The following is a 22,274-nucleotide window of genomic DNA, read 5'->3' on the forward strand; positions in this document are numbered from 1 at the left end:
CGAAGGATCAAATTTCGATGATAAACCCACTGAAGCAAATTTCTACTTTCCACTCCATTTATATGCAAATTACAAGAAATTTTCCAACACATTTGCATGCAGTAAGAGTCAGAATTTGCATACATGTCTTTGCCATCAAATTTCTCGCGTAATTATTATTCTATTTTGAAATTGTCCTTACTATTCTCTGCTTTTATTTAATTATAATAATTATAATTGATTTCTTTTCCATTTTTGTATTCTTATGCCTTTTTGTCGTAAATCTTATCAAGAAATTATACTGCTCTTTATCAGCAGAGAAGAGAGAAAATTGTCACAAATATTGTGCATGAATATTAGTGCAAAATAATACAAAAGAAAACAGCACGCTACTTATTTCAAGTGGACATTCAACAGCAGCCGAAATTACTTTGGCAACAGTTTCAGGTCCAATTGTTGGAAAATTCCATTTCGTCAGTGGACCGTCGATCGCCATTTTTTAGTTCAACGGCAGACAAAGCGGAGCGCACAGTTTGAAATGTACACCTATCCCGGGTTGAAAAGTGAAGATCAAGCGCCGCGCCATACGGTCTGATTTCAAAAAACCGTCACGCTAGATGGCTCTCACGCAGCAGGGATGCGCTTGTGGAAAGCGTTACGCGTTACAATGCATACAACACAATACAAAATACATCACTAACCTCGATCGACTAGTCTACCAGGAGTTTCTGGACACCTTTTCATGCTTCAAATGCCCAAAACGTCTAAGGACACTGTTGCTTTCTTTTTCGATGAATAACACATCAACTAAAAATACACATACATTATATAATGAGTGGGTTTAATTTGGAATGATAATTGTAATTTAAATAAACTGCCACTGAATTAAGGTACGAAAAAATTTTTTCATCAAAATGATTAATATCTGTAAAATGAAACACATACTGAATGCTGCTACAAATTTAACAAAATGCAATGTGACAAAAATAAGAAGTTAAAGGATTGTCAAGTGCCGTCGCCGCGGGTACAAGTCTGAAATTGCATGGCTGAAGTTGGACATTTCTGGGACGACTATGGTTAATCGACTTGTCACATGTGCGTGCATTACAAGATCAAACCGGAGTTTACAGACGTGGAGAATTAATCTTCTTCATTAGGGTGCTAAATTTGCATTTCATTTCATCCGCCTGTACAAGCCCTGTTCATTAAAAATAACATAAAAAATAAAAATTAAAAACGATGCCAAAGAATTTTAAATTGTGTCAAATACGTTGCGCAGAAATAATGCCATTTTTATATTGAACATTGAATCGCTCATGTGATAGCACATTCAAACTTGCAAATACTTATACAGTCATACTGTAACTCAAAATGTTCAAAACAGAAATACAACAAATTAAGCTTCAAAGTGAGAAAAAATAATGCAATAACTTACCGCTTAATCTCACCTATTTCAAATTTAACTTAACTGAATAGTATACAGCAAAAGTTTTTCCTTCATAACCATTCATTTTCTTCTTTTATTAAACGCAATCTGTCACGAGTTTCAATGTATATATGAAAACTTTTAACGCGATGAAATAATAGCAATAACAACATCCTCGAGATTGCATAATTCGACTTTTCCAAATGCTTTTTTGTTTTTATATATCGGGAAAAACTTTAATACTTTTCATGTTAAAAGAGAAAAATTGAGAATGGTTGGAATCTGCAATACAAAATAATTATAATAACAGCAATAAAATAATAATAGGTACATGTAAATTAAAAAAATATTTAGACACAAAAAGTGCTACTGAAGTAGTTGAGTACAAGTTGTAGTGGTAAATACTGGCAAAATACAAAAGCCGCAGCAGCTGAAAATTCAAATTTGGAGAAAATAAACCAACTCAGACAAGCATCTTTTCTTTCTCATTTCAAAACAAACGATCACACATTGAAGCTACTACTTTCCGCCGTAGCATTATTATTATCATTACCGCTATTGCTGTTTTCATTGTTGTTATTATTACTGATGTTGCTGCTGTTGTTCTCATCGCCATTCGCTGCCGTCACAGCCGATGCCAGAGAAACGTTCGCATCATCTTCATCTTCATCTTCAACAAACAATCCGTGCATTGCTTTCTTTTTCGGTTGCAACGACTTCTTCTTCTGTAAATGCTCTGTGTATATAAATTTATTTTAAAATTTAAAAAAGTATTGAACAACTTCATTCTGGCTGGACCAACTGGATGTTGCAATAGCAGCGTCGCCAGTAGCGGCTTCCGTTTCAGCATTATCACGAGTTACAGCTTGTTCACGTAAATTGTTCCACAGATTGCGCAGCGCCACAGAATCTTCGTAAATCTAAATTCAAATAAACGTAAACAAAAAAAAATCATCAATTTTTTTTAATATAACAGACGGGTTTATCCAAAAACTTACTTCGGAACCTTCAAGATTGTAAGTTTGCGCATTGTCACAAAGCAACTGGACATCCTTGTCAAGTTCTTCCAAATTCTTGTACCTTCCATCTGTTAACTTTTTCTAAATAAGGAATTACAATGAATAATAATATTTCCTCATCTTCTGGCGAAAAACAATATCTTTACCCTGATTTTCTTAAAATCGACCGGAATGGCAATCAATTCGTAATAATCTGGCAATTCACGTCGAGAAGGGAGCTGCATGAAATGTTCACTGAGCTGACGCCCCTCACTAAATAAATAAATTAATATAAATAACGGTTGGGGTTTGTGCATTTGTTTTACTTGGTTCTGTATTGGACGGTGTCTTCGACAATCTGATTCATCAAGTTCAGCAACTGCTTGCTAGGCCTCGGCTTGGGCGGTGCACCACGTCGTCTCTTGGGCGTCGTAATCATTGTAAAGTCTTCGTCGTCGTCACCTTCTGCATGGGTGGGTGGTGGTTGGTGATGGTGCTGCTGCTTCCTACCCCTTCCACGAGGCGCCCTCTCATGACCAGCACCAGAGTGGTGATGATCGTCCACTGGCCTACCCCGACCTGGACCTCTGCGCTTAAATTTTTTACGCTTCAACTCTTCATCATCATCAAAATCGTCAAAGTCGTCGTCCAATTCTTCGTCAATTGCCTTCATCCACTGCCTCTCCGACCAAGAGTCCTGCGAATAGTCAACCTCCTTTTTCCGCCTGGCCCCTTTGCCGAACAGTCGATCCTGCACATCTTCATTGGTCAGCCTCTCAATCTCCTCTTCATTTTTCAACAACCAGGCTGGCAATTCGTGCTCTTCGATCAGTCGAGCTTTGGGCTTGGAAGTTGGAGACGTTGAGGGCGTGGCGGCTTGCAGTTCACGCGCTTCGGTACGCCTGCGCTCCGAGTCCATGCGCTGGAAAAATTCAAACTCCTCCTCAGACCTGGCGATCATCTGGTTGACCGTCTCGTCGTCCGGCACCTCGTTCGCGTCTTCGTCGTTGTCGATTTCGTTTTGCAAAATTGCCTGCAAAAACTGTCGCCTCTCCGAGGCGGTCGATTTCTGGTCAAACAAGCCCGCTTGGATCACTTTCTCGTCAACGTTCAACTTGTAGCGGGCGGCGGCCAGTATGCGCTCCTCGACCGAATTGACGGTCATCAAGCGTAGAACACGCACTTCGCGCAGCTGACCAATTCGGTGCGCACGGTCCTGGGCTTGGATATCCTGGTGCGGGTTCCAGTCCGAGTCGAAAATTATGACCGTGTCCGCAGCCTGCAAGTTCAAACCCAAGCCGCCGGCCCGAGTGGACAACAGAAATATGAAATAATCCGACGCGGGCGCGTTGAATTTGGCCAACAACTCGCCACGGTCCTCCGACTTGGTTGTACCGTCCAATCGCAAATATTTGAAATCTATATTAAAAAAAATAAAACATCAATCTTTTCCCATTTCAATTTCAATTCAATTGTCCGAATGTAAATTTTAATTTTCAAATTCACATTCCATTTCACTTTGCCAAAACGTTGACACCAACGCATTTATAAAACATACGCTGGCAATTTTCGTCTTGGCGTAATAAATGAATAAACAAACAAGCACCTCCCTCGCAAATAAGCATTGTCAAAACTTACCTCGATAATGAAAGTAATCTTCCATAATTGTCATCAAACAAGTCATCTGACAGAACAACAAAACCCGATGACCACTGGCTTTCAACTTTGGCAATACTCGATCCAACAGTTCAAATTTACCACTGGCTCGGTACAATTCTGGTCTGTAAATAAGATTAATAAAATTAAAAAAAATTTTTTTTCGTTTAAATTTATTCATCCTGTATTTACCCAGAAACAATCTTATCAGGGTAACCAAAGTGCTCCGCCATTGCTTCTTCAATATGCTCAAACATATACGGATGATTGCAAAGCTTTCGTAACTGCATTACAGTATTCATCAACGTGCGCACACCTGCCGCAGGAGTGCCTTTCTGAAAAAGAAAGAAATCAAAAAAATATTTAGAAAATGTACGACAATACGTTGATTTCTGTCAAAAAATAATATACCAAACTGTCAGCATCAACCAAGCAATCATTTAAATTGGTCAATAATTTCAAAGTTTGGAATTAAAAAAAACCGCATACATCCATGCTCATATATATATATATATATATATATATATATTACTTCAAATACTCACCTTTGTCTTATCCGTTTCCCTAGTCACCATCACACCTTTCGCTTGCATGTGCTGATAAAGCACCTTCTGCAATGCGCTCATATCGCACTTGATGACATATTCCACTTTTTCTGGCAATTGCGATTCCACTTCTTTTTTCAATCGACGCAACAAAAACGGCCGCAAAACTTTATGCAAACGTCGTATAATCAACATAGTCTCTTCTTGATTCAACTCCACCTTTACAATAAAATAGAATTTTTTAAACTATTAAAAAAATGAGCAAATGAATCAATCGCATACTTTTTCTCCTGTAGTAGCAAATGGAGCGTTAAACCACTGTTCAAATGTGTTGCAACATTTGAATATGCTAGGCAGAAGAAAGTTCAACAATGCCCATAATTCTGGCAATTTATTCTGTTAAGAAAAACAAATTTTCATTAATTAAATTTAAAAGAAAAAAAAAATCAACTTCCCACCTGAAGCGGCGTGCCTGTCAACAAAAGACGGTGAGGCGACGTGTAGTATGTGTTCAATACTTGGGTGAGTTTACAGTGATGATTTTTCATCCGGTGACCTTCGTCAATAATCATGTATTTCCAACGAATCTGAATGTAAATTAAATTATAAAAATTAACTACTAATCAAGTATAAAATAAACTAAACCTTGGACAAAATTGCTTTATCTTTGATGATGTATTCATAAGTAGTCAACAAACAGTTAAACTTTTCCTGCCTAGTTTGGAATGACAAAGCACGTCTCACATTGGGGCTTCCCTTGTAAACAATCTTTACCACGCTTGGAGCCCATTTTTCGAATTCCAAAATCCAATTTGACAATGTACTACACGAAGAAAAAACAATAAAGAAATGAAAAAAAATAACGAAATAAACTTACGATAATGGAACAATGATCAAATATGGACCATTGACTCGTTTCTTTTCTATCAAATGCGAAATCAACGCAATGGTTTGAATTGTTTTACCCAAGCCCATCTCGTCGGCCAAAATGCCATTCAGATTGTTCACATAAAGTGAAACCAACCATTCAACACCTTTCTTTTGATATTCTTTCAATTTACCACCAACCAAAATTGAAGGCTGCTCGAGAACTTTTTCATGAATACGATGAGCAGTGTTGTAATAACTCTGCTCTTCGACATTAGTAGCCGGTGTGTATTCGTCATCTTCCGTTTGGGCTGCCTTAAAAAAATACAATAACACAAAGCCGAACAAAAAAGATTGCTCAACTCAACAATCCATACAACACAGTTACTATTATTATTCACCTGTATAATAGCTTTATTTCTGTCATCTTCATCCATTTGAGAGAGTTCAACTTTGCTGCTTGAAGAGGATACCAAAGCGACATCAGTTTCGGAATCCGATTCGTCCGAATCCGATTCAGACGATGATGAATCTTTGCCGTGTTCATCTCGTGATACAACTTCATAACTGAAATTGAATTATTATCATATCTTTTTTTGCAATACAATTTCGTTGTTTTTCAAACCAACCCTGGATGCGCTTCCAGCCAAGCGTCGAGTTCAGAAGCTTTGGGGGCATCGTCACCTGTCAGTATAGCACCAGTAGCCACCTCGCGTACTCTGATCGTCTGGTCACTGCCATTTTCTTCCTTAGTGGAACTTTCATCATGACCAAAAGCGCTGTTCAATTTCTTCAACTGTTCTTCCACTACTCGTTTTTCTTCCTTTTCACGACGCTGAAATTGATCCAACTATTGCACAACTGCACTTGCAAAAATCGACAAAAATATTCCTTACCCGCTGTTCTCGCATCTCTTTCTTTTCCAACTTGCGACGCTGCTTTTCGTTCATTTGATGCTGTTTCACCAAGCCTGTAGTAGAATAAAAAAGAAAATTAATTTACAAAAAAATGAAATAAATCAAAAAAAAACATAACACACCCGTCAAATTAGCAACGTATTCGTCGGTTTGATGCAACAGATATACCAAGCGCCGGTCTTTTTTCTGATCCAACAATTTCCTGTAACCTTCTTCATCCTCTTGCATCAACTTCTGCATACGCTCGCGTTCGCGACGTTCTTCCTCTTTCTTCTTTTCCCGTTCTCAAATGACAAACAAGCACCAATTTGAACAAATAATAATTAAATATAAATATGCAAAACAAACAAACAAATTCAAATCCAATCATACCGGTGTTCATGTGATAGGTGAGAACTGCTTTTTTCAATTTTCCAAGCTTAATTTGATTGTTTCGGTGATATTCGCGAAACTCTTTCGCGTGGACTAATAAAGCGTTCAAAAATTCTTGATGCCGTTGACGTTTCTTTCTTTCCTGTTCCATTTTCTGCTGCTTTTCAAGCTTTTCAGTGACACGAGCTTCACGCAGAGATTGCTTCTTCGTGCGATGGTAAGCGCGTGGATTCAACGATGTTTCCAATGTACTCGAGTGTTTCATTATATTTGAAATATCCCGTCGCAACTGCAAATGAACAACACATTCTCAGCTATTGAAGAAGAAGAATAAGAAAAACAAGCTCCTCTCTCTCTCACCGATCTCTGAACATTAAGCAGTCTCAACGATCTAAGCTCAATTGTCGCTTTTACCAAAAGATCAGGCCGCATTCCATCCGGACCTGCTTGAATTCGTTCCAGTTCCGCAATGCGCAAACCAATACGATTCTGCAATCTAATCAAAAAAAAATATTCATATATTAAAATATATTCGAATGCAAAGTTGCTATTCGTACCGATTTTCCCTTTCTCTCATCAATTCCACTGGATCTAAACCAACCGGCTTATTCATTGAACCAAACACAATATTGCGCTGTTTCTGTTGAAGAATTGTATTCAACGCATTCAAATTATACGGAAGTTGGCCAACACCATCAATTGATGGACCTGCAAAACTAAATGTTAAAAAAATCTTTTTAATTAAATATCATAGAAAAAAACGTCACCTGGCATAGAATATGGCTCAGGAAGCAGTGAAATCGGTTTCGGCTTTTCCGGTTGCTCAGAGGAAGATTTCAAAGCAGCCTCGAGGAGTGATTCCTTGATGGGCAAATTTCTGGCCAAAAGTCTGTAGATGGCAATTTGATGCCGAATTTGAGTCAACTGGCCAGCCGTAAACGTGCCACTGCTACCATCTTCCGGAGCTGGTAGTGTCTGTTGGTCACGGCGTTGCTGTTGCTGATTCTGCGAACAAACTGACGGGGACGGTACTGGACTGTCTGAATATACATAAGGCCCTGGTTCGCTGAGGTGTTGCTGTTGTTCGTATTTTTTGCACGTATCAGCATGAACAGTCTCAGCCACTGGTTGACGGAATGACCGAGCGCCTGAAAAATTATAAAAAAATTCATATTTCAACCTGTTCTTTGCTAAACAACAACAAAAAATTACCTTTCAATTTGTTCAGTACAATAACTAACTGATGATAACGTGGATCGTTGGTCATTCCCTTCTGTTCCAATTCAGCAATAGTCTAAAATTCAATTTTGTTTTATTCGACATCATTCTCACAACAATCACTCAACCAACCCGCTCCAAATGAGCCACTGTGCTTGCTTCCGGAAGTGGCGGCTGCCCTTGAAAAGGCTGAGATGGAGTTTGAGGGTATCCCTGTGTTGGCATCGGCGAAGCCACATTCATAGGCATGTTTGAACTGTATCCATAACCAGCAGCAGGAGCCGACGGAGGTGTTTGAGCAGGATATCCTTGCTGATATTGCTGGTATGGATAAGCGGGTTGATTTGCATATGCCTGATTTGAATTGGCAGGACCAGGCGGAATACTGGTCACATAAGACTGTTGCTGAGGCTAACAAAAAAATAATTTTTACTTCGTAATATATATAAGTCTGAACATTAAAAACTACCTAATAAGAACCAGGTTAAAATAAAATCTTTATAAATTTCATTTACTAAAACATAGCACATTTAAAAACTGATAAATATAATTATAATACAAAATTCTACAAATAATTATATTCATTACGTTGAAAACAATGAAGAAAATTCAACATTCAAAATTTAAATCAGAAATTGATTTTCAGGCAATTACAAACAAATGCGTACGACTGTTTAAATTTGACACATAACCTACTGTAGTTTTTGTTTTAAATTCCATTAAGCTGTAATTAATGAAAAAAGCATAATTTATAAAACAAATTATTATAATAACAATTGTAGAATAAAATAATGAAAATTTATAAAAACATAAAATCAAAAAAAAAATATTCACTTCAACACAAGCTTTAAACTGTGTAACAAAAAATAATAACTGAAGAAACTTTTAAAACTAAACTTCCCATTAAAAATTAATCAGATGGCACTATTATTACATTGATTTTTATTACATAAAAACGTATTAAAATAATTAAGATAAAATATTCAACGAAATCACAGTTAAGACTAATATAACGTTTACATTCAAAGTCAAAAATTTTGAGAAAAAAACGGAAGCCCCCAAAAACAATCTACTTAGCACATTTCATAAGTGCTCCTAACGCTAACCAAATAATGTTATAAACACTTTTCCTTACGTTTGGGTCCTGAGACATTCAATTCTGATAAACTTTTACAGATAAACCAGAATGATACTTATTAACACTAAATGGTACGACAGCGACAAAACCAATACGAGTACAGAAATTGTAATTATATCAATTATTTCAAATTACAATACCTGTGAATAAAAATTTTGCATTTGCACGGGACGACCCGAAGGTAACATCATGTTTGATTGGCCTTGGGGCGGATAGCACATGCCATATTCGCCCTGCGGAATGCTCATGGAGCCATCTGGAGGTTCCATTTGGCGCATCATTCCAGCTCCTTCTTGTTGATAAGATTTATGAACAGAAATTCCTTCCATCACGTCGGCATTGGAAACTCATATCAACCTTTCATTACCAAAAGAAAATAACAAAAAGCAAGTTCTATTGAATACAGAATAGTTGTCATACTGTAGGTATTGGAAATAAAATTTTCATATTGTATTTAGCAATAAATTGTTTGCTTCATTTACAAAATAAAAAATAATATAGTAATCATTAAAAAATTTTAAATAATTTTTTAACGTTTTTCTGAAATATAAAACATTTTATTGTTAAAAATGTATTTGCATGATTGCAAGACATAATAAAAACAGCTGAAGTTATTTTATACATAATACTGAATCTTTTTTGTTTGCTCTTATTAATTAAAATGTTTTTAATTAAATAACTTTAAAAACAATTCAAAAAAATTTAAGCATGAAAGTTTAGAGATTTTTTTATGATACGTTTTCTTTTAATTTATTATTGCTGTTCATCATATTTCTAACATATTTTTCCTACTGATTTATTAATATTTGCTATTGATGTTAGAATTAAATTTCATCTGTGCAAATTTTTTCAGGTTGAATGCAGTGGCTGTTTTAAATTTGTATTTCATTATTTTTGCCAATAAAAGATTTTGAATTTCAAATAAAATGTAAATATTGTTATATAATCATAAGTTTCAATAAATGATCTAAATATATCCTTATCACGTGACGGAAATGTTAATAATTCATTTCAGTTGTTGTTTTGTTAAATTGCATTTATTCTTTCCATTTTCTTTTAATAAAACTTATAACTTGCAAATTGAAATTAATTTTATGTGCAAAAACCTTTTTTATATTTTGTTTTTGACTCCAATGTTTTAAATACTACCTGCTTTTTACCTGAATGATTACTGTAATGGTAGTTAAGATGTCCAATTTTTGCTTTTAGGATCTTATTTATTTTGTTTTCGATTTATACTTTTCATTTATTTATTATTTTAATCATAATTTAAACATTTATTGAGTTTCCTCTGCATGTTAAATAGAAAATTATTGTTTATTTATTATCTATAAAGTGTTTTTGCTATCTCAACAGTGTTAACATTTTAGTAGTGTTACATTTATCCAGTGAAAATGTCCACAGATGTTACTGATTCAGAATTTGATGGTAATTTATGATGTTTTTATGTTTGTCTTGAAATACACATGTTTTTTGTGCAGAAGATGCTATCAGTCAAACCGAAGGCGAAATCACTTACGATCGCCATTTGCCAGCTATGCATTTAGTAAGTTATTTTTCCAAAAATAATGCAGTACAATACTTATTTTTAATGTTTCTTATTATTTCACTTTTTATATTATTGTTTCTGCCTTTAATTTAGTATCTTGGTAACAATTTTATTGATGCATTCGGTAGCCGTTTGTTTTACGAGTACGATTCTATTCTGCGTGAAATTCCAATCGTTTTCGAAGAGAACGTTGTTTTCTGGCCTGGTCAGACGATTCCATTGTTCGCTACATCACCAGATACTTGTAAAGCATTGAAATATGCAATTAGAGTTCAACGATATCACGCTTTCATCTGTCAGCATCAGCTGTTAGAATATTATTTATAATCTAGCAGTTTATTGAAATGTGTTTAGTTTATAGCGTTGAAAACATCTCTTGTTCAATAATTGCCCAGGTTTTGAGCTACAGAATTGCGAATGAAGATGGGGTAGAAATTGTTGCTGTCCGAGCAATTGGTCGACATCGTGTGCATATCGACAGCATCGAAACAACGATATTTGAAAACACAGAGTTTGTTACTGCTTGCATTTTTGTATACGCGGTTTCGTATTAAGTTTGTGTTCTTTTAGCATTCTGATGGCAAGAGATGCGAAAATACTGATTGATTATGTTTCGAGAAATCCTCTCGATTACATTCGTTTGCCATCTTTGGATAGAATATTTCCCGGCAAGAGCGACGTTGAGTGGTCTGGTACCAGCAATACAAACACTTTTCCTATGGTAGAGGAATTCTTATTTATTAAGTTTTACAAATCATAATTTTTTTATAATAATATTTTGCAAACCTGTTTGAAGATGTCTCCTAATACTGCATTTGATTTGTAAAATTTCACTTCATAATAGGTTGAAAAGTTTTATGAATCGAAATTTACCACGATTCCAAAGTGGATACTTAATCGACTTGATTTGGTAAGATGTATTTTTCCATTACTTATTTGCAGCTGTTATTGCTTCGTAGAGTGTTCTGATCAACAACATTCTGGAGCATACCAGAGATTGGTATAATACATTACCAATAACTAACTCTCCGATGGACGTGACCGATTTCAGCTTCTGGGTAGCTTCAATACTGCCTATTGAAGCTTTTCGGAAAATGAATTTACTACTAGTTTCTGACGCTCGGACTCGGCTTGAAAGAGTTTTGGCAATTCTTGAAAAAGTAATTTTTCTTCATCATTCCTAGCACATCATATATATATATACATGTATCTGTACACATATATAGATGTATCATTACAATGAAATTGCTTGTGGATTGTGTGAAATAGACATTGGTAAGGTGGACGATATAATCAGCATGTCTTCCAACGGACCGACAGGTGTTTATGTGAATACCGCGTCTTTCATGCACGAAATTGTAACACTGAAATCTGTTAGAAATATTGAAGAAAGTGGTCGCCCTAAAGGATCCTTCAGCTGGTTCCCAAAGTATACTTTTTACCAACTATTTAATATTGTATAGTAACCATTATTTTAAATTTTAAGTTATAAATGGAAATTGCTGGCGTGTTCAAATTGCGGCAATCATATTGGTTGGAAATTTATCACTTCTCTCACAAATATCTCTCCAAGTGTATTTTACGCTCTCACTTTGCTTAAAGTAAGATGCGTCATTGATTCATCTTCTTATTGAAAGAACGGTGCTTTTTAAAGTATTACGTAAATGTTCATCGTAGGTGAAAAGTGTCATTTAGCGTAAAGTCGGTATTTCCAGTCTAAATGTTTTTCCCGACTTGTGAATCTGGATATATTTACAATAGTTTTAAAGTAAAATTTAAAGTTTCTGTTTAACTTCGTTTTTTTTACTACATGATGACTACGCGAAACAGAAAAATCATAACTGGAAGACAGACAATAATTTCTCATATGAAAAGTATGCAAAAGCAAATTCTTCGAAATCTAAGACTTGTTAAATTTTATGGTATACTTGATTGATAATAATCGAAATAACGCACGAAATGAAACAACCTCGGAAGCTTATATTTTCCTGATAGATGAATCATACATGAAAGTGCACACACGCTTTCCCATTCACAGCCAAATCACATTTGTTCACTAAAACGACCTACGCAAAATACAAAACAACCTTTGTAATGGTGAATCAGTTCATGAAATATTAGGATAAATGGAAACGTTGATTATAAATCATATTAATTTTATATGTTAATATTATATGCTAAGCTTGTATTTGAAACTGATAAAATATCAACAACAGTTAAAAATACAAACAAAGTGAGAAGTACCTGAGTTCAGTTTTCCTATACTGTTAAGAATTTCCATACAGTACATACACACACAACTTCATACAACGTTTTTCGTTTCATTAAAGACTATGTACATGGAAGTAAATTCAGCTTGATAAATAAAGTCAATTTCAACGCACTTCAACCCAGAAGTTTTTAGAACTTTTTGAAAAAAGTTGAATACAAAATTGAAATAAAAGAAAAATAAATAAAAGGGGATAAACAGTTTCACGTAATTGAATGTATAATCGTATTTAATTTAATAATTGAATTTACATTTAAAAAATAAACAAATAAAACTGACGAAGAAAACACTTTTTTAAAGTTGAGCAAACAATCAATATTTACCTAAATTAAACTGCCTTGCCACTGCTACATGAGTCATAACTGTTGAATAGCTGCTATTTTCTCTGGTGGAAATGAGTCATGTATATTCGGATATGAATGTTAAAATTTCAATTGAAAAAAATGATGAAATCAGTAACATCCACGCTGATAACAGTTGACAAATGAGTCAGCACTGATAATTTCATGCTTTAATACCTTAACTGAATGAACACAACCTTCGTAACGGAAATTTAGTGAAAAGTCAAGCGCGATTTAATGAAATAATTAAATCAAACTAGTAGATAACCGGTCTAAAATATTGCCTTTTCCATTGTATAAAATAAATAGATAGTGTTAAATGCAGATAAATATTTGTGAGATAAATAACATGTCTCTGAGGCAATTTAAAAGAGAACCGGATGCGTGACAACAAAGAACTCTATAAAAATTCATCCAATCAGTGCATTTCGTTTAAAAGTTAATTCACCCAATCACTGCATTTCGTTTAGAAAAGGTCCATTTGGTTACGGTTCTCTTTTCAGTCTGTGATTTACTTTTTTCGTGCATCATTCTCTCACAGATCAAAATGTTCACCACATTCACCTTGCGCCGATGGATTACTTGTTATGCGGTACTTATCTGCTGTTTGATCAAAGCTCGGACAGTCAAAATTGAAAATACTTCTGAACTGATCTTCACACATGTGGTATATTTGTAAATCCTTATTCTTATTTCTAATTTATACATGCTTGCAATTTCTACAGATATATCGACATGGTCATCGAAATCCACTGGGCACATATCCAAATGATCCATACAAAGAAGATGCATGGATAAATGGATATCGTCAACTGACACCGGTATGCTTTGTGTTTCTTCCTTCTCACAACTTGATGAAAAGATCTTTCGTTTTGCTGAATAAAACTGATTTCATTAAAAAGCACCTTATTTATATGGATCATTTGAGCTATAATTGTGCAAATATTATAAACACCACCTTTTAAAATATAATTTAATGCAAATTTGATAATATGAGTCATGACTCCAATTTTACTAGTCAAATATTTGCTAACAATGAAAAACTGCAAAAATTCAGGACAGCTAAAATTACAACCTTGTAACTCACATAAACAGCTTCACATCAATGAACAATCTCTATAACTAAAGCCAGTTGTTCATTATTAATTTATTGGATCCAATTTTCAGTATGGTTGTCAGCAGCTACATGAACTTGGACAGTATTTACGTAAACGTTACCAAAATTTGCTTTCAAACAACTACACTGCATCTGAGGTAAGCAGCAAACTGTATAAATAAATATGAAAAACGAACCTTTCATTGAAAAAAAATTCAGATTTACGTTCGATCAACGGATACAGATCGAACTTTATGCAGTGCATCGTGTAATTTAGCGGGTCTGTTTCCACCGCATGGAAAACAAATTTGGAATCCCAGTGTTTTATGGCAGCCGATTCCAATTCACACGGTCAAAGGGAAAGAGGATTATGTAAGTGCCGTTTATGAAAGTAATACAAGTACAAAAATCCTACATTTCTGCTTATACAGCTGTTGAAAAGAAGCGCCCCCTGCCCAAAATATGATGAAGTATTCAAAAAACAGACGAAAAAAGTGATCAAGCAAATAAACACACTTTATACTGGCTTGTTTGAATACTTGACTCCGCTAACTGGATATAAGCATTTCAGCATTGAAAAAACTGCTCAACTGCATAATTCGTTGTCATTAGAGAAACAGGCTGGCATGAAACTGCCAGTGTGGACAGATGAAATTTGGCCAGATCCATTGTCAGGTACAATGAAACCAATCATAGATATTCTGGAAAATTTAAAGCAAACCCACAAAATGCTGTTATTCAATTCACCGGAAAAAGCACGCCTCAAATTCGGTAAGTTGAACAAAAGTAATAAACAAAATAAGTTTTCCAATTTTCCTGTTCATGATGATGCTTTTTTGACTGTTTTTTTTTCATTCAACATAGGCTTCTTGGTTGGAACAATTGTAGAAGCAATGCGTGACAAGCTAAACAAGCCGTCATTTAAACCATCCAAAATGATAATGTATTCTGCCGTACGTTTCCAATCAACTGGTGCGTGCTATTTCGTCTAATGCTTTCATTTTATTACAGCATGAAGGTACACTGCTGGGTTTGATACATGCACTCAGCATATCACCAATCGTATATCCTCCATTTGCTGCTTGTTACATGATTGAATTATACAAAGATGCCAATGAAATACCGTTCGTTGAAATTCATTATCGCAATGGAAGTAATTCTGAAGCCAAGCCTGTACATATACCCGCTTGTGGCAACGGCTATCGATGTCCCTGGGAAATATTTCAAAAAGTTCTCGAACCGAATTCGATAAATTCGATCGAAGAAGTTCAACAAGCTTGCCAAATACGCAATACATCTCTACCGAATTCAGTTATAAGAAAATTTAAAATTTAAAAGTCCACACTCATTACGATGCCACTGTTTTAAATCTATCTACATAAAAAATTACAACTCACTAAGCTACAGTACGCCAACTTCTAATAATTGCATGATTCAAAAATACTTTAAATCTATTCCCAAATATTGTATCGCAACTTTTCTGTATAATTCAATCAGTTATAATAAATCAATAAAATAATTCACTTTCATCATCACTTTTCAAAATGCATTTAAAACAACCTAAGATAAACAAAACGTGGCAACAGTATTAAACATTTTCCTTATCAGTTGTAAAGCTTAAATTCATTCGCCGTGAGAAAAGGAAAATAAATCTCATTTCCAATTTAACAATGAAAGCAAATGACAATATCACCTAAGAATTTCCGCTAAAAGTAGCATTACAATAACTTTTTTACTTGCATTCAAATGTATACTGGTTCATCTATTGAAAAGCAGAAAAGTACCTCCCACGCTAATTATATTTAACAGTTTACATATGGAAAGCACAAGTGATTAAAAAAGAAAACGAAACCATAAAACCTTCACAAGGTTTTCATTAAAAATGAGCAAACATACAAGCAAAAGAAGAATAAACTGCACAGCACGCGGAACATGTTCACTACTATTGTTACAATTCACGCTGATCACTTATTGAATTTAACAGATAAGCTTACTGAACAGATAGATGTAAATAAAAATTCTAGAATAACTGTTTAAATTTAAATTTCATTACAAGAAAATATCATACAAAATTTCAGTTCTGTTTCAATCATACTTTCTCAACGCAGCCAATCTCTCGGGAACAGGTGGGTGACTGAAATGCCAACAAGAATAAAGCCAATCATTGACTGGAAATGCCAGATTATCTTGACTCAGCTTAATCAAACCAGATTGCAACAGTTTAGCATAACCCAGCTTTGCTGAAAAATCATCAGCTGCAAATTCAAGTTGACGACTCACGTAAGTATGAATCACGCCTAATACCTAAAAGCAGTATAAAAAATACTGAAACAATCGGATTAAACAAAATTAAATAATAATATGCTTACAACGTTGAGAGGTGCCAAAACAAAGTCGAAAATTATTATTAAACCTATAATAATGGGATAGTCATCGTAAAATCCAAATGCCATGTATAATTCAGTCTTCTTGTATAATAAAGCAAAAAGACCAAACTGAACAACCATATTGAACTAAATGGAAAAGTAAATAAATTATCTGAATAAATTAAAAACACTGTGACAAACTTCTGCCCAAATAATATTCATAACATTGTGCCAAAGTTTCCAATGTCCCAATTCATGCCCAAGCACGGCGACTACTTCGTCTATATTCATACCCATTTGTTTCAGTACTGGCTTTTCGTCTGCATTATTTCTCTCAGCATTAGCATCGTCTACTGATTCATCTTTTGGTAGACAATCATCCGCCAAAAGCGTGTCGTACAAGACTATTCGCTTGTTCTTCCAGAATCCATACAAATAAGCGTTACTGTGACCAGACCTTTTCGAACCTGAAAATTGATATACGGTAGAAATAAGAGGCGACATCATAAAAGCTAACCGTCAACGACGAAAATCTTCTTCAATGGATATTCTACTTTTCCCGCTAGCTGCTCCAGTCTAGTGCGTAATTCTCCTTCCGGCAAAGGTGTATATTTGTTGAACAGCGGTGCTATATATTCCGGATAGATGGTCAGAAGAAGCTAAACAGCGAGCAAATTTTAATCATAACAGACGCTTCCTCCTATTATCACTTACGAAAGAGACAATAGTCAAAAAGATGATCACATAAACAAAAAACATACTGCCACCAACTTTTATGATAGCAATGAGTATAGCTATTACTGGCAAAGCAAGTACGGTCATTATAGCAATCTTTTTCAATTCATCACAGATGAATAATTTCATTGTCTGCAAATACAAGAAAAAATAAATAAGTATAAAATATCATCTAACAAACATAAATACCTGCTTATTAAAACCGTGACGTTCTTCTATAACAAAAGTACTGTAAACGGAGAATGGAAAATTGAATACTGTAGATATTATGAATGTTGTGAATGAAAAAACCACTGACTGAATAATCTAAAGCAAAAACGTAACCAATTTAGGTCAAGATTAAGAAACCTTTTTACCTCTCCGTCAGTCCCCATTTTTGTGCATATAGTGCCACAGAACGCCCACATTTTAGGAATCATATTGAGCAGTAAAATAACCTAAAAAGCGCTGCATCACCTCAAATTATCAGAACTGTAATTTATTTTGTTAACTACCGTAATTGCAAGCTGGTCCACAGTCGAAGTGAGAAAACTAAACCGTGCCTTATCAAGCTTATACAGTCGTGCCTTTTGGAACTGCTCGTCGTTCAAAATTTCACCCAGGCCCTCCGGAGTTTCGGTGCAATTTCGCTGAGTACGGTACTAAATAATGATTTAAAAAGATAAATAGCATTTATTGAATAAAATAATAACATTATACTTGACGAATTGACAGGTACAGATCCCACAAATAGATTATCCAGTGCACAGTGAAGAAAGCGTAGAACAATATTTCGGGAAAAGCATATTTTTCTGACTGCTGATTGAGATTACTCAGAGTTTCTTCAGATTGCATTGCTTCCGCGAACATTGCCAGATATTACAGAAGTAAAAAATATCTATAACATACCACAGCAAAATTTTAAGAAAACGTGAATTTCATAAATCATTTACTGGTCACCCATGACAAGTAAAATTATGCACAATGTTAAATAATAACATGCAATTGTCAAAAAATAAATTTATTACGTTATGGAATTTATCATAAAATAGTATTTTTGCTTAATTACAACTAGTAAACGTTCATAGAAAGGCAGCAAATTATATTCCATTCTCTTTTTCCCGTCATACCCTACTTTTATAAATAAAAAGCTAGCCAGATTTTACAAATCAATTACAGATATGTTTTTCGGAAATGCCGTTAACTGCTAATCATTATTTTTACAGATTCTATTTGAAAATTAACAAAAACAAATTCTGCAGCGACAATTCTTCAAAATATGAAAATATTTGAAATAAAACGATTCGAGAACATTTGCATTTTTAGAAAAACAGTGTTGTTCGCAGAATTGAAAATTGTAAGAATATATGGTTTTAAATTTAAAAATAATAAAGAAAAACATTAAAATGAAGCAAATAAATGTAAATACATTACCACTTTCAAAGAAATATTAAAGTGAAAAATAGCTGACAACACGAACTCACAACCTACAGTATACCAATTAGATACAGTTGAAAAATTTAATAGTACCAATTTTAAAAAAATACTGATAATTAATTAAAACATCTTTTACGAGTATCAATTGTAAAAATATTTTTTTAACAAATAAATTTAGAAATACACAATTTCAACAATAATTATTATTTGACGTTACTTTAAATCTATTTTTATACTGTAATTTGTGTAATGTGTATTCGTTTGGAAATTTCAAAATGAATACTATATATTAAAATGATTAAATAGTGATATTTTGAAATGACTACAGAGAAAAATGAATTTGGAAGTTCAAAAGTATTATTGTTTCTTTAAGTTTTTCTTTTTCCAAGTATTACATTTCAGCTCGACAAATATACTCGAGTTCAGTTATATGAAATTATCAAAAGACAAGCTGCACTGGTGCGCCATTTGAAAGAACAAAAAAACAGTAAGCAACGTTTTCAACAGTATTTCTTTCTGATTGTATTGTTGCAGTTAGCAACAGTGATGCTGCTGTTAATAGCAGTGCCAAATTGGAAGAACGACAATCAGAAGAAAAAGTACATTTTATAATTTAATTTAAATCAATAGTATTTTTATTTTATCGCATTAATATATTTCACTTGAACAGAAGATTACTGAATGTGATGCATCAGTTAGTGCATCACAACAACAATGTAACAACGAGGTATGTGTAGTGTATTTATTGATAAGGTTGGAGATTTTAAATTGTATTTTCAATCATTGTAAAAAAAGCAGCAGAATGAAGTGCTTCTTCGTCTAAAAGATGAACTGAAATTACGAAAGTTTGATCTTGAAGCGAGTCGAATTGAAATTGCCGAATTGAAATCTCAACTGAACGCACTTGCTGTGGTAATGTAGTTTTGTATTTTCTTCTGTTTAATAATAAAGATTTACATGTAGATATCTAAATTAACAGCTTGCAATTGTTGTATTTATAATATTGAAGGGTTCTGAAAGTGGAAATGAGAAACGTCTACGACTCGAAATTGCAGATTACGAGCGTGCTATAAAGAAATTTGAAGCTGATTTGGTCACATTACGTGAAGTTCACGAAAAGAAATGCCACGATTTCAATGACATTTTGAATGAAAAAGGTTATTCTCCTTACAATTTATTTTGTTTTAAAGAGTGAAAATTATTTTTATAGAGAATTTACAAATTCGTCTAGTGGAAAATGAACAATCGATAGTTAAACTTGAGGAAGAAGTTGAACATTTGAAAAATGCACACGAGAAGCTCATTGAAGAAGTTGCTTGAATATTGTTTATCGTCGACCGTATTCAGAAGTTTATTTTATAGTCGAAAGCATCAAAAGCAACGGCAGAATTTGCCCAAGTTGCCAGAGCAAACGTTGCAGCCGATATGGAAAAGCAAAAAGTGAGCTAAATTTTCATTTGTCTCTTTTAATAATTTATTCATTCGTATATTCCAGATGCAATTAACAGAAGAGATCGCCTTTGCAAACAAGCGTCTGGAAGCAAACCAACAATTGACAGCTGAGCTTCAACGACGCAATATCGGTTTAGAGAACGATATGCAATGTTTGCGAGATGAGCTTGCAAGTACAAGAGAAGCGTTCGATAGTTACAAAATAAAAAGTCAAGCTGCACTGTTGAAACAGCAACAAGAGCAGAAACATTTTCAACCTAGCAACAATGAAGAAAAGTAGATTGTAGAAAAAAAAATGCAACAGCATCAGCACTGGTGTTTAGCATATTTTTTTTCTTTAACCACAAGTTCACCTTTTTCAGGGAATTGCTCGAGAAACAAGTTGCCAGTTTGCAAGAGAAATTAGATAAAATGACGTACGTGTGTAAAAATAATCAAGTGAAATTTTGTGATATTAGCGTGAAAATTAATACTTATTATTTTATAGTTTGTTGTATCAATCGGCTTGCACACAAATACGAGATCTGAATGAGAATGAAAAGTTTTTCAAAGAGGAAATTCGACAACGCTTAGAATTAGCTGATGCGACTGAAAAATCACTCCTCGAAAAGTAAATTTTACCGTTTTTGTTGTTTTCACTTTTCTTGATTTTAAGCCTTACATTTTTAAGGCTCAGTGCTTCTGAAAAGGAACGCAAACGAACAGTGGCTGAACTGAAAGCGCAGTTGGAAAATATGACAAAAGAAAAGGATTCAATTTCTGAAAAATACGATCAACAATTCAACTTACAACAATCCGAACATGCTACACAAATTAGCGAAATGGAGAAGAAGTTTGCTTCGTTGCAAGAAGAATGGGAAAAATTAATTTTGGACAGGAAGAAATCTACGTCGCCTGTTTTGACAGATCGGTCGTTCAGTTGCCCTCGAACACCACCATTTTATGAGCGGAAACCTGGAGAAGGTTCAGAAGAGATATCTTGCTTCACCGGTATTCACATTGGCAATGCAATGAATGCTCAGGTATAGATTACAACTTGATGTTGTTACACGCTTTCATTTCATTTCATTTCTTTGCACAACATATGTATTTATTTAGGCATCTGAATGCTCAATTAGCCCAACATCATTGATTCCTCTCGATGAACTCATCGATGCAAGTGAGCACGATATATTTAATTTACCTGAAAAACAAATGGAACAGAAAATTTCATAAGGGCTTTTTATTTTAGCAGACATACCTCAGCAGAGTCCTTTTTATGCTGTTAATGCAGAAAATGGACATCAAGCTCTAGATGAGAGGGGAAAAAATCTCCACCTTACAGAATTGCTTTACGAATCCGAATCCAACAATACTCGTTTGGAAGAACAGATTCGTCTGCTGAAAGATGAAATTCGTCGTCTGAATCGAAACCAAGAACGTGAACAGCATATTGCAAATGCAGAATATTTGAAAAACGTCATTCTTGAAGTTGGACTTTGTTGAACAACTGAAACCATTTTAAAATCGATTCTTTGTTGTTCTTTTTTAGTTTGTCGCACCGAAGATGCCAGATGCTCGGAAAAAGTTAATTCCTGTACTCACTGCCATGTTGAGCCTAAGTCCAAGCGAAGTGGCTATACTTCAAAAAGTTTTGGGCAAGAATACAGTTTTATAATTAAATTTACAAATATGTACATATATAACATGTTTTAGACAGCGACACTGATGACTCTGAAAAACAGTCAAAGCGCTATCAATGGTACGGTTATTTACCCCGATGGTCGGGTTTCAGTTGATTTTTTTCTCATTTATTTTGTTCATGTTCAACACAATATGTGAATGAATTTAAATTTGATTTTAAAATAAAAAAAAATTAATTGTAAAATCAGAGCACGAACAAGGCAAATGAACATTAAAATATAATACATTCAGTGTTTCGATGAATAACATGA

General features: G+C 34.3%; 6 protein-coding genes across 6 annotated transcripts; 3 read left to right on the forward strand and 3 right to left on the reverse strand.

Moving 5' to 3' along the window:
* Positions 1 to 1,103: 1,103 nt before the first annotated feature.
* Tsp_03933 (domain protein, SNF2 family) lies at positions 1,104 to 9,445 on the reverse strand. Its single transcript, XM_003374696.1, has 28 exons — positions 9,257 to 9,445; positions 9,052 to 9,122; positions 8,633 to 8,702; positions 8,111 to 8,389; positions 7,973 to 8,054; positions 7,528 to 7,908; positions 7,318 to 7,468; positions 7,121 to 7,256; positions 6,761 to 7,049; positions 6,511 to 6,672; positions 6,368 to 6,441; positions 6,101 to 6,306; positions 5,873 to 6,038; positions 5,482 to 5,786; positions 5,250 to 5,427; positions 5,063 to 5,191; positions 4,887 to 5,000; positions 4,605 to 4,823; positions 4,252 to 4,394; positions 4,042 to 4,184; positions 2,730 to 3,822; positions 2,571 to 2,676; positions 2,404 to 2,505; positions 2,188 to 2,325; positions 1,929 to 2,130; positions 1,762 to 1,835; positions 1,552 to 1,639; positions 1,104 to 1,177 (listed from the first exon to the last, which is right to left on the reverse strand). The coding sequence occupies exons 1-28, from the start codon at positions 9,443 to 9,445 to the stop codon at positions 1,104 to 1,106; spliced, it is 5,364 nt and encodes a 1,787-aa protein (XP_003374744.1).
* A 1,065-nt stretch (positions 9,446 to 10,510) lies between these two features.
* On the forward strand, positions 10,511 to 11,219 carry Tsp_03934 (putative protein cereblon). The gene is made up of 4 exons (XM_003374697.1): positions 10,511 to 10,544; positions 10,598 to 10,662; positions 10,759 to 10,973; positions 11,027 to 11,219. Exons 1-4 carry the CDS (start codon positions 10,511 to 10,513, stop codon positions 11,217 to 11,219), a joined length of 507 nt encoding a protein of 168 aa, XP_003374745.1.
* A 2,603-nt stretch (positions 11,220 to 13,822) lies between these two features.
* On the forward strand, positions 13,823 to 15,706 carry Tsp_03935 (prostatic acid phosphatase). The gene is made up of 7 exons (XM_003374698.1): positions 13,823 to 13,942; positions 14,001 to 14,096; positions 14,443 to 14,529; positions 14,591 to 14,743; positions 14,803 to 15,142; positions 15,236 to 15,324; positions 15,383 to 15,706. Exons 1-7 carry the CDS (start codon positions 13,823 to 13,825, stop codon positions 15,704 to 15,706), a joined length of 1,209 nt encoding a protein of 402 aa, XP_003374746.1.
* A 99-nt stretch (positions 15,707 to 15,805) lies between these two features.
* Tsp_03936 (CAAX prenyl protease 1-like protein) lies at positions 15,806 to 17,879 on the reverse strand. Its single transcript, XM_003374699.1, has 8 exons — positions 17,829 to 17,879; positions 17,662 to 17,769; positions 17,509 to 17,604; positions 17,255 to 17,396; positions 16,939 to 17,204; positions 16,741 to 16,884; positions 16,467 to 16,675; positions 15,806 to 15,851 (listed from the first exon to the last, which is right to left on the reverse strand). Exons 1-8 carry the CDS (start codon positions 17,877 to 17,879, stop codon positions 15,806 to 15,808), a joined length of 1,062 nt encoding a protein of 353 aa, XP_003374747.1.
* A 1-nt stretch (position 17,880) lies between these two features.
* Tsp_03937 (CAAX prenyl protease 1-like protein) lies at positions 17,881 to 18,321 on the reverse strand. The gene is made up of 3 exons (XM_003374700.1): positions 18,172 to 18,321; positions 17,967 to 18,113; positions 17,881 to 17,928 (listed from the first exon to the last, which is right to left on the reverse strand). The coding sequence occupies exons 1-3, from the start codon at positions 18,319 to 18,321 to the stop codon at positions 17,881 to 17,883; spliced, it is 345 nt and encodes a 114-aa protein (XP_003374748.1).
* An 885-nt stretch (positions 18,322 to 19,206) lies between these two features.
* Tsp_03938 (putative GRIP domain protein) lies at positions 19,207 to 22,238 on the forward strand. Its single transcript, XM_003374701.1, has 17 exons — positions 19,207 to 19,242; positions 19,291 to 19,375; positions 19,423 to 19,487; positions 19,559 to 19,615; positions 19,687 to 19,800; positions 19,898 to 20,045; positions 20,099 to 20,199; positions 20,251 to 20,328; positions 20,384 to 20,616; positions 20,703 to 20,756; positions 20,828 to 20,950; positions 21,011 to 21,362; positions 21,439 to 21,499; positions 21,572 to 21,798; positions 21,872 to 21,988; positions 22,036 to 22,107; positions 22,212 to 22,238. Exons 1-17 carry the CDS (start codon positions 19,207 to 19,209, stop codon positions 22,236 to 22,238), a joined length of 1,950 nt encoding a protein of 649 aa, XP_003374749.1.
* Positions 22,239 to 22,274: the final 36 nt, after the last annotated feature.

The sequence above is a fragment of the Trichinella spiralis genome, assembly GCF_000181795.1.
Source record: "Trichinella spiralis strain ISS 195 chromosome Unknown Scfld5, whole genome shotgun sequence".
Taxonomy (NCBI): Eukaryota; Metazoa; Nematoda; class Enoplea; order Trichinellida; family Trichinellidae; genus Trichinella; species Trichinella spiralis.

Bases quoted from the DNA above. Each gene is read 5' to 3' on its own strand.
- Tsp_03933 (XM_003374696.1), bottom strand. From the start codon at position 9,445: ATGGAAGGAATTTCTGTTCATAAATCTTATCAACAAGAAGGAGCTGGA. The intron at 9,123-9,256 runs GTATTGTAATTT...TGAATGTCTCAG, and splicing joins TGCAAAATTTTTATTCACAG to GACCCAAACGTAAGGAAAAG. The intron at 5,192-5,249 runs GTTTAGTTTATT...ATTTACATTCAG, and splicing joins ATAAAGCAATTTTGTCCAAG to ATTCGTTGGAAATACATGAT.
- Tsp_03938 (XM_003374701.1), top strand. From the start codon at position 19,207: ATGACTACAGAGAAAAATGAATTTGGAAGTTCAAAA. The intron at 20,617-20,702 runs GTAGATTGTAGA...CACCTTTTTCAG, and splicing joins CCTAGCAACAATGAAGAAAA to GGAATTGCTCGAGAAACAAG. The intron at 21,989-22,035 runs GTTTTATAATTA...AACATGTTTTAG, and splicing joins AAGTTTTGGGCAAGAATACA to ACAGCGACACTGATGACTCT.
- Tsp_03935 (XM_003374698.1), top strand. From the start codon at position 13,823: ATGTTCACCACATTCACCTTGCGCCGATGGATTACTTGTTATGCGGTA. The intron at 14,097-14,442 runs GTATGCTTTGTG...TCCAATTTTCAG, and splicing joins GATATCGTCAACTGACACCG to TATGGTTGTCAGCAGCTACA. The intron at 15,325-15,382 runs GTACGTTTCCAA...ATTTTATTACAG, and splicing joins AAATGATAATGTATTCTGCC to CATGAAGGTACACTGCTGGG.
- Tsp_03937 (XM_003374700.1), bottom strand. From the start codon at position 18,321: ATGTTCGCGGAAGCAATGCAATCTGAAGAAACTCTGAGTAATCTCAAT. The intron at 18,114-18,171 runs GTATAATGTTAT...ATCATTATTTAG, and splicing joins TGTACCTGTCAATTCGTCAA to TACCGTACTCAGCGAAATTG. The intron at 17,929-17,966 runs GTAGTTAACAAA...TGATAATTTGAG, and splicing joins TGGACCAGCTTGCAATTACG to GTGATGCAGCGCTTTTTAGG.
- Tsp_03936 (XM_003374699.1), bottom strand. From the start codon at position 17,879: ATGTGGGCGTTCTGTGGCACTATATGCACAAAAATGGGGACTGACGGA. The intron at 17,205-17,254 runs GTTAGCTTTTAT...ATCAATTTTCAG, and splicing joins GAAGATTTTCGTCGTTGACG to GTTCGAAAAGGTCTGGTCAC. The intron at 16,885-16,938 runs GTTTGTCACAGT...TTTTCCATTTAG, and splicing joins TGAATATTATTTGGGCAGAA to TTCAATATGGTTGTTCAGTT.
- Tsp_03934 (XM_003374697.1), top strand. From the start codon at position 10,511: ATGTCCACAGATGTTACTGATTCAGAATTTGATG. The intron at 10,545-10,597 runs GTAATTTATGAT...TTTTTTGTGCAG, and splicing joins TACTGATTCAGAATTTGATG to AAGATGCTATCAGTCAAACC. The intron at 10,974-11,026 runs GTTAGAATATTA...TTTAGTTTATAG, and splicing joins TTCATCTGTCAGCATCAGCT to CGTTGAAAACATCTCTTGTT.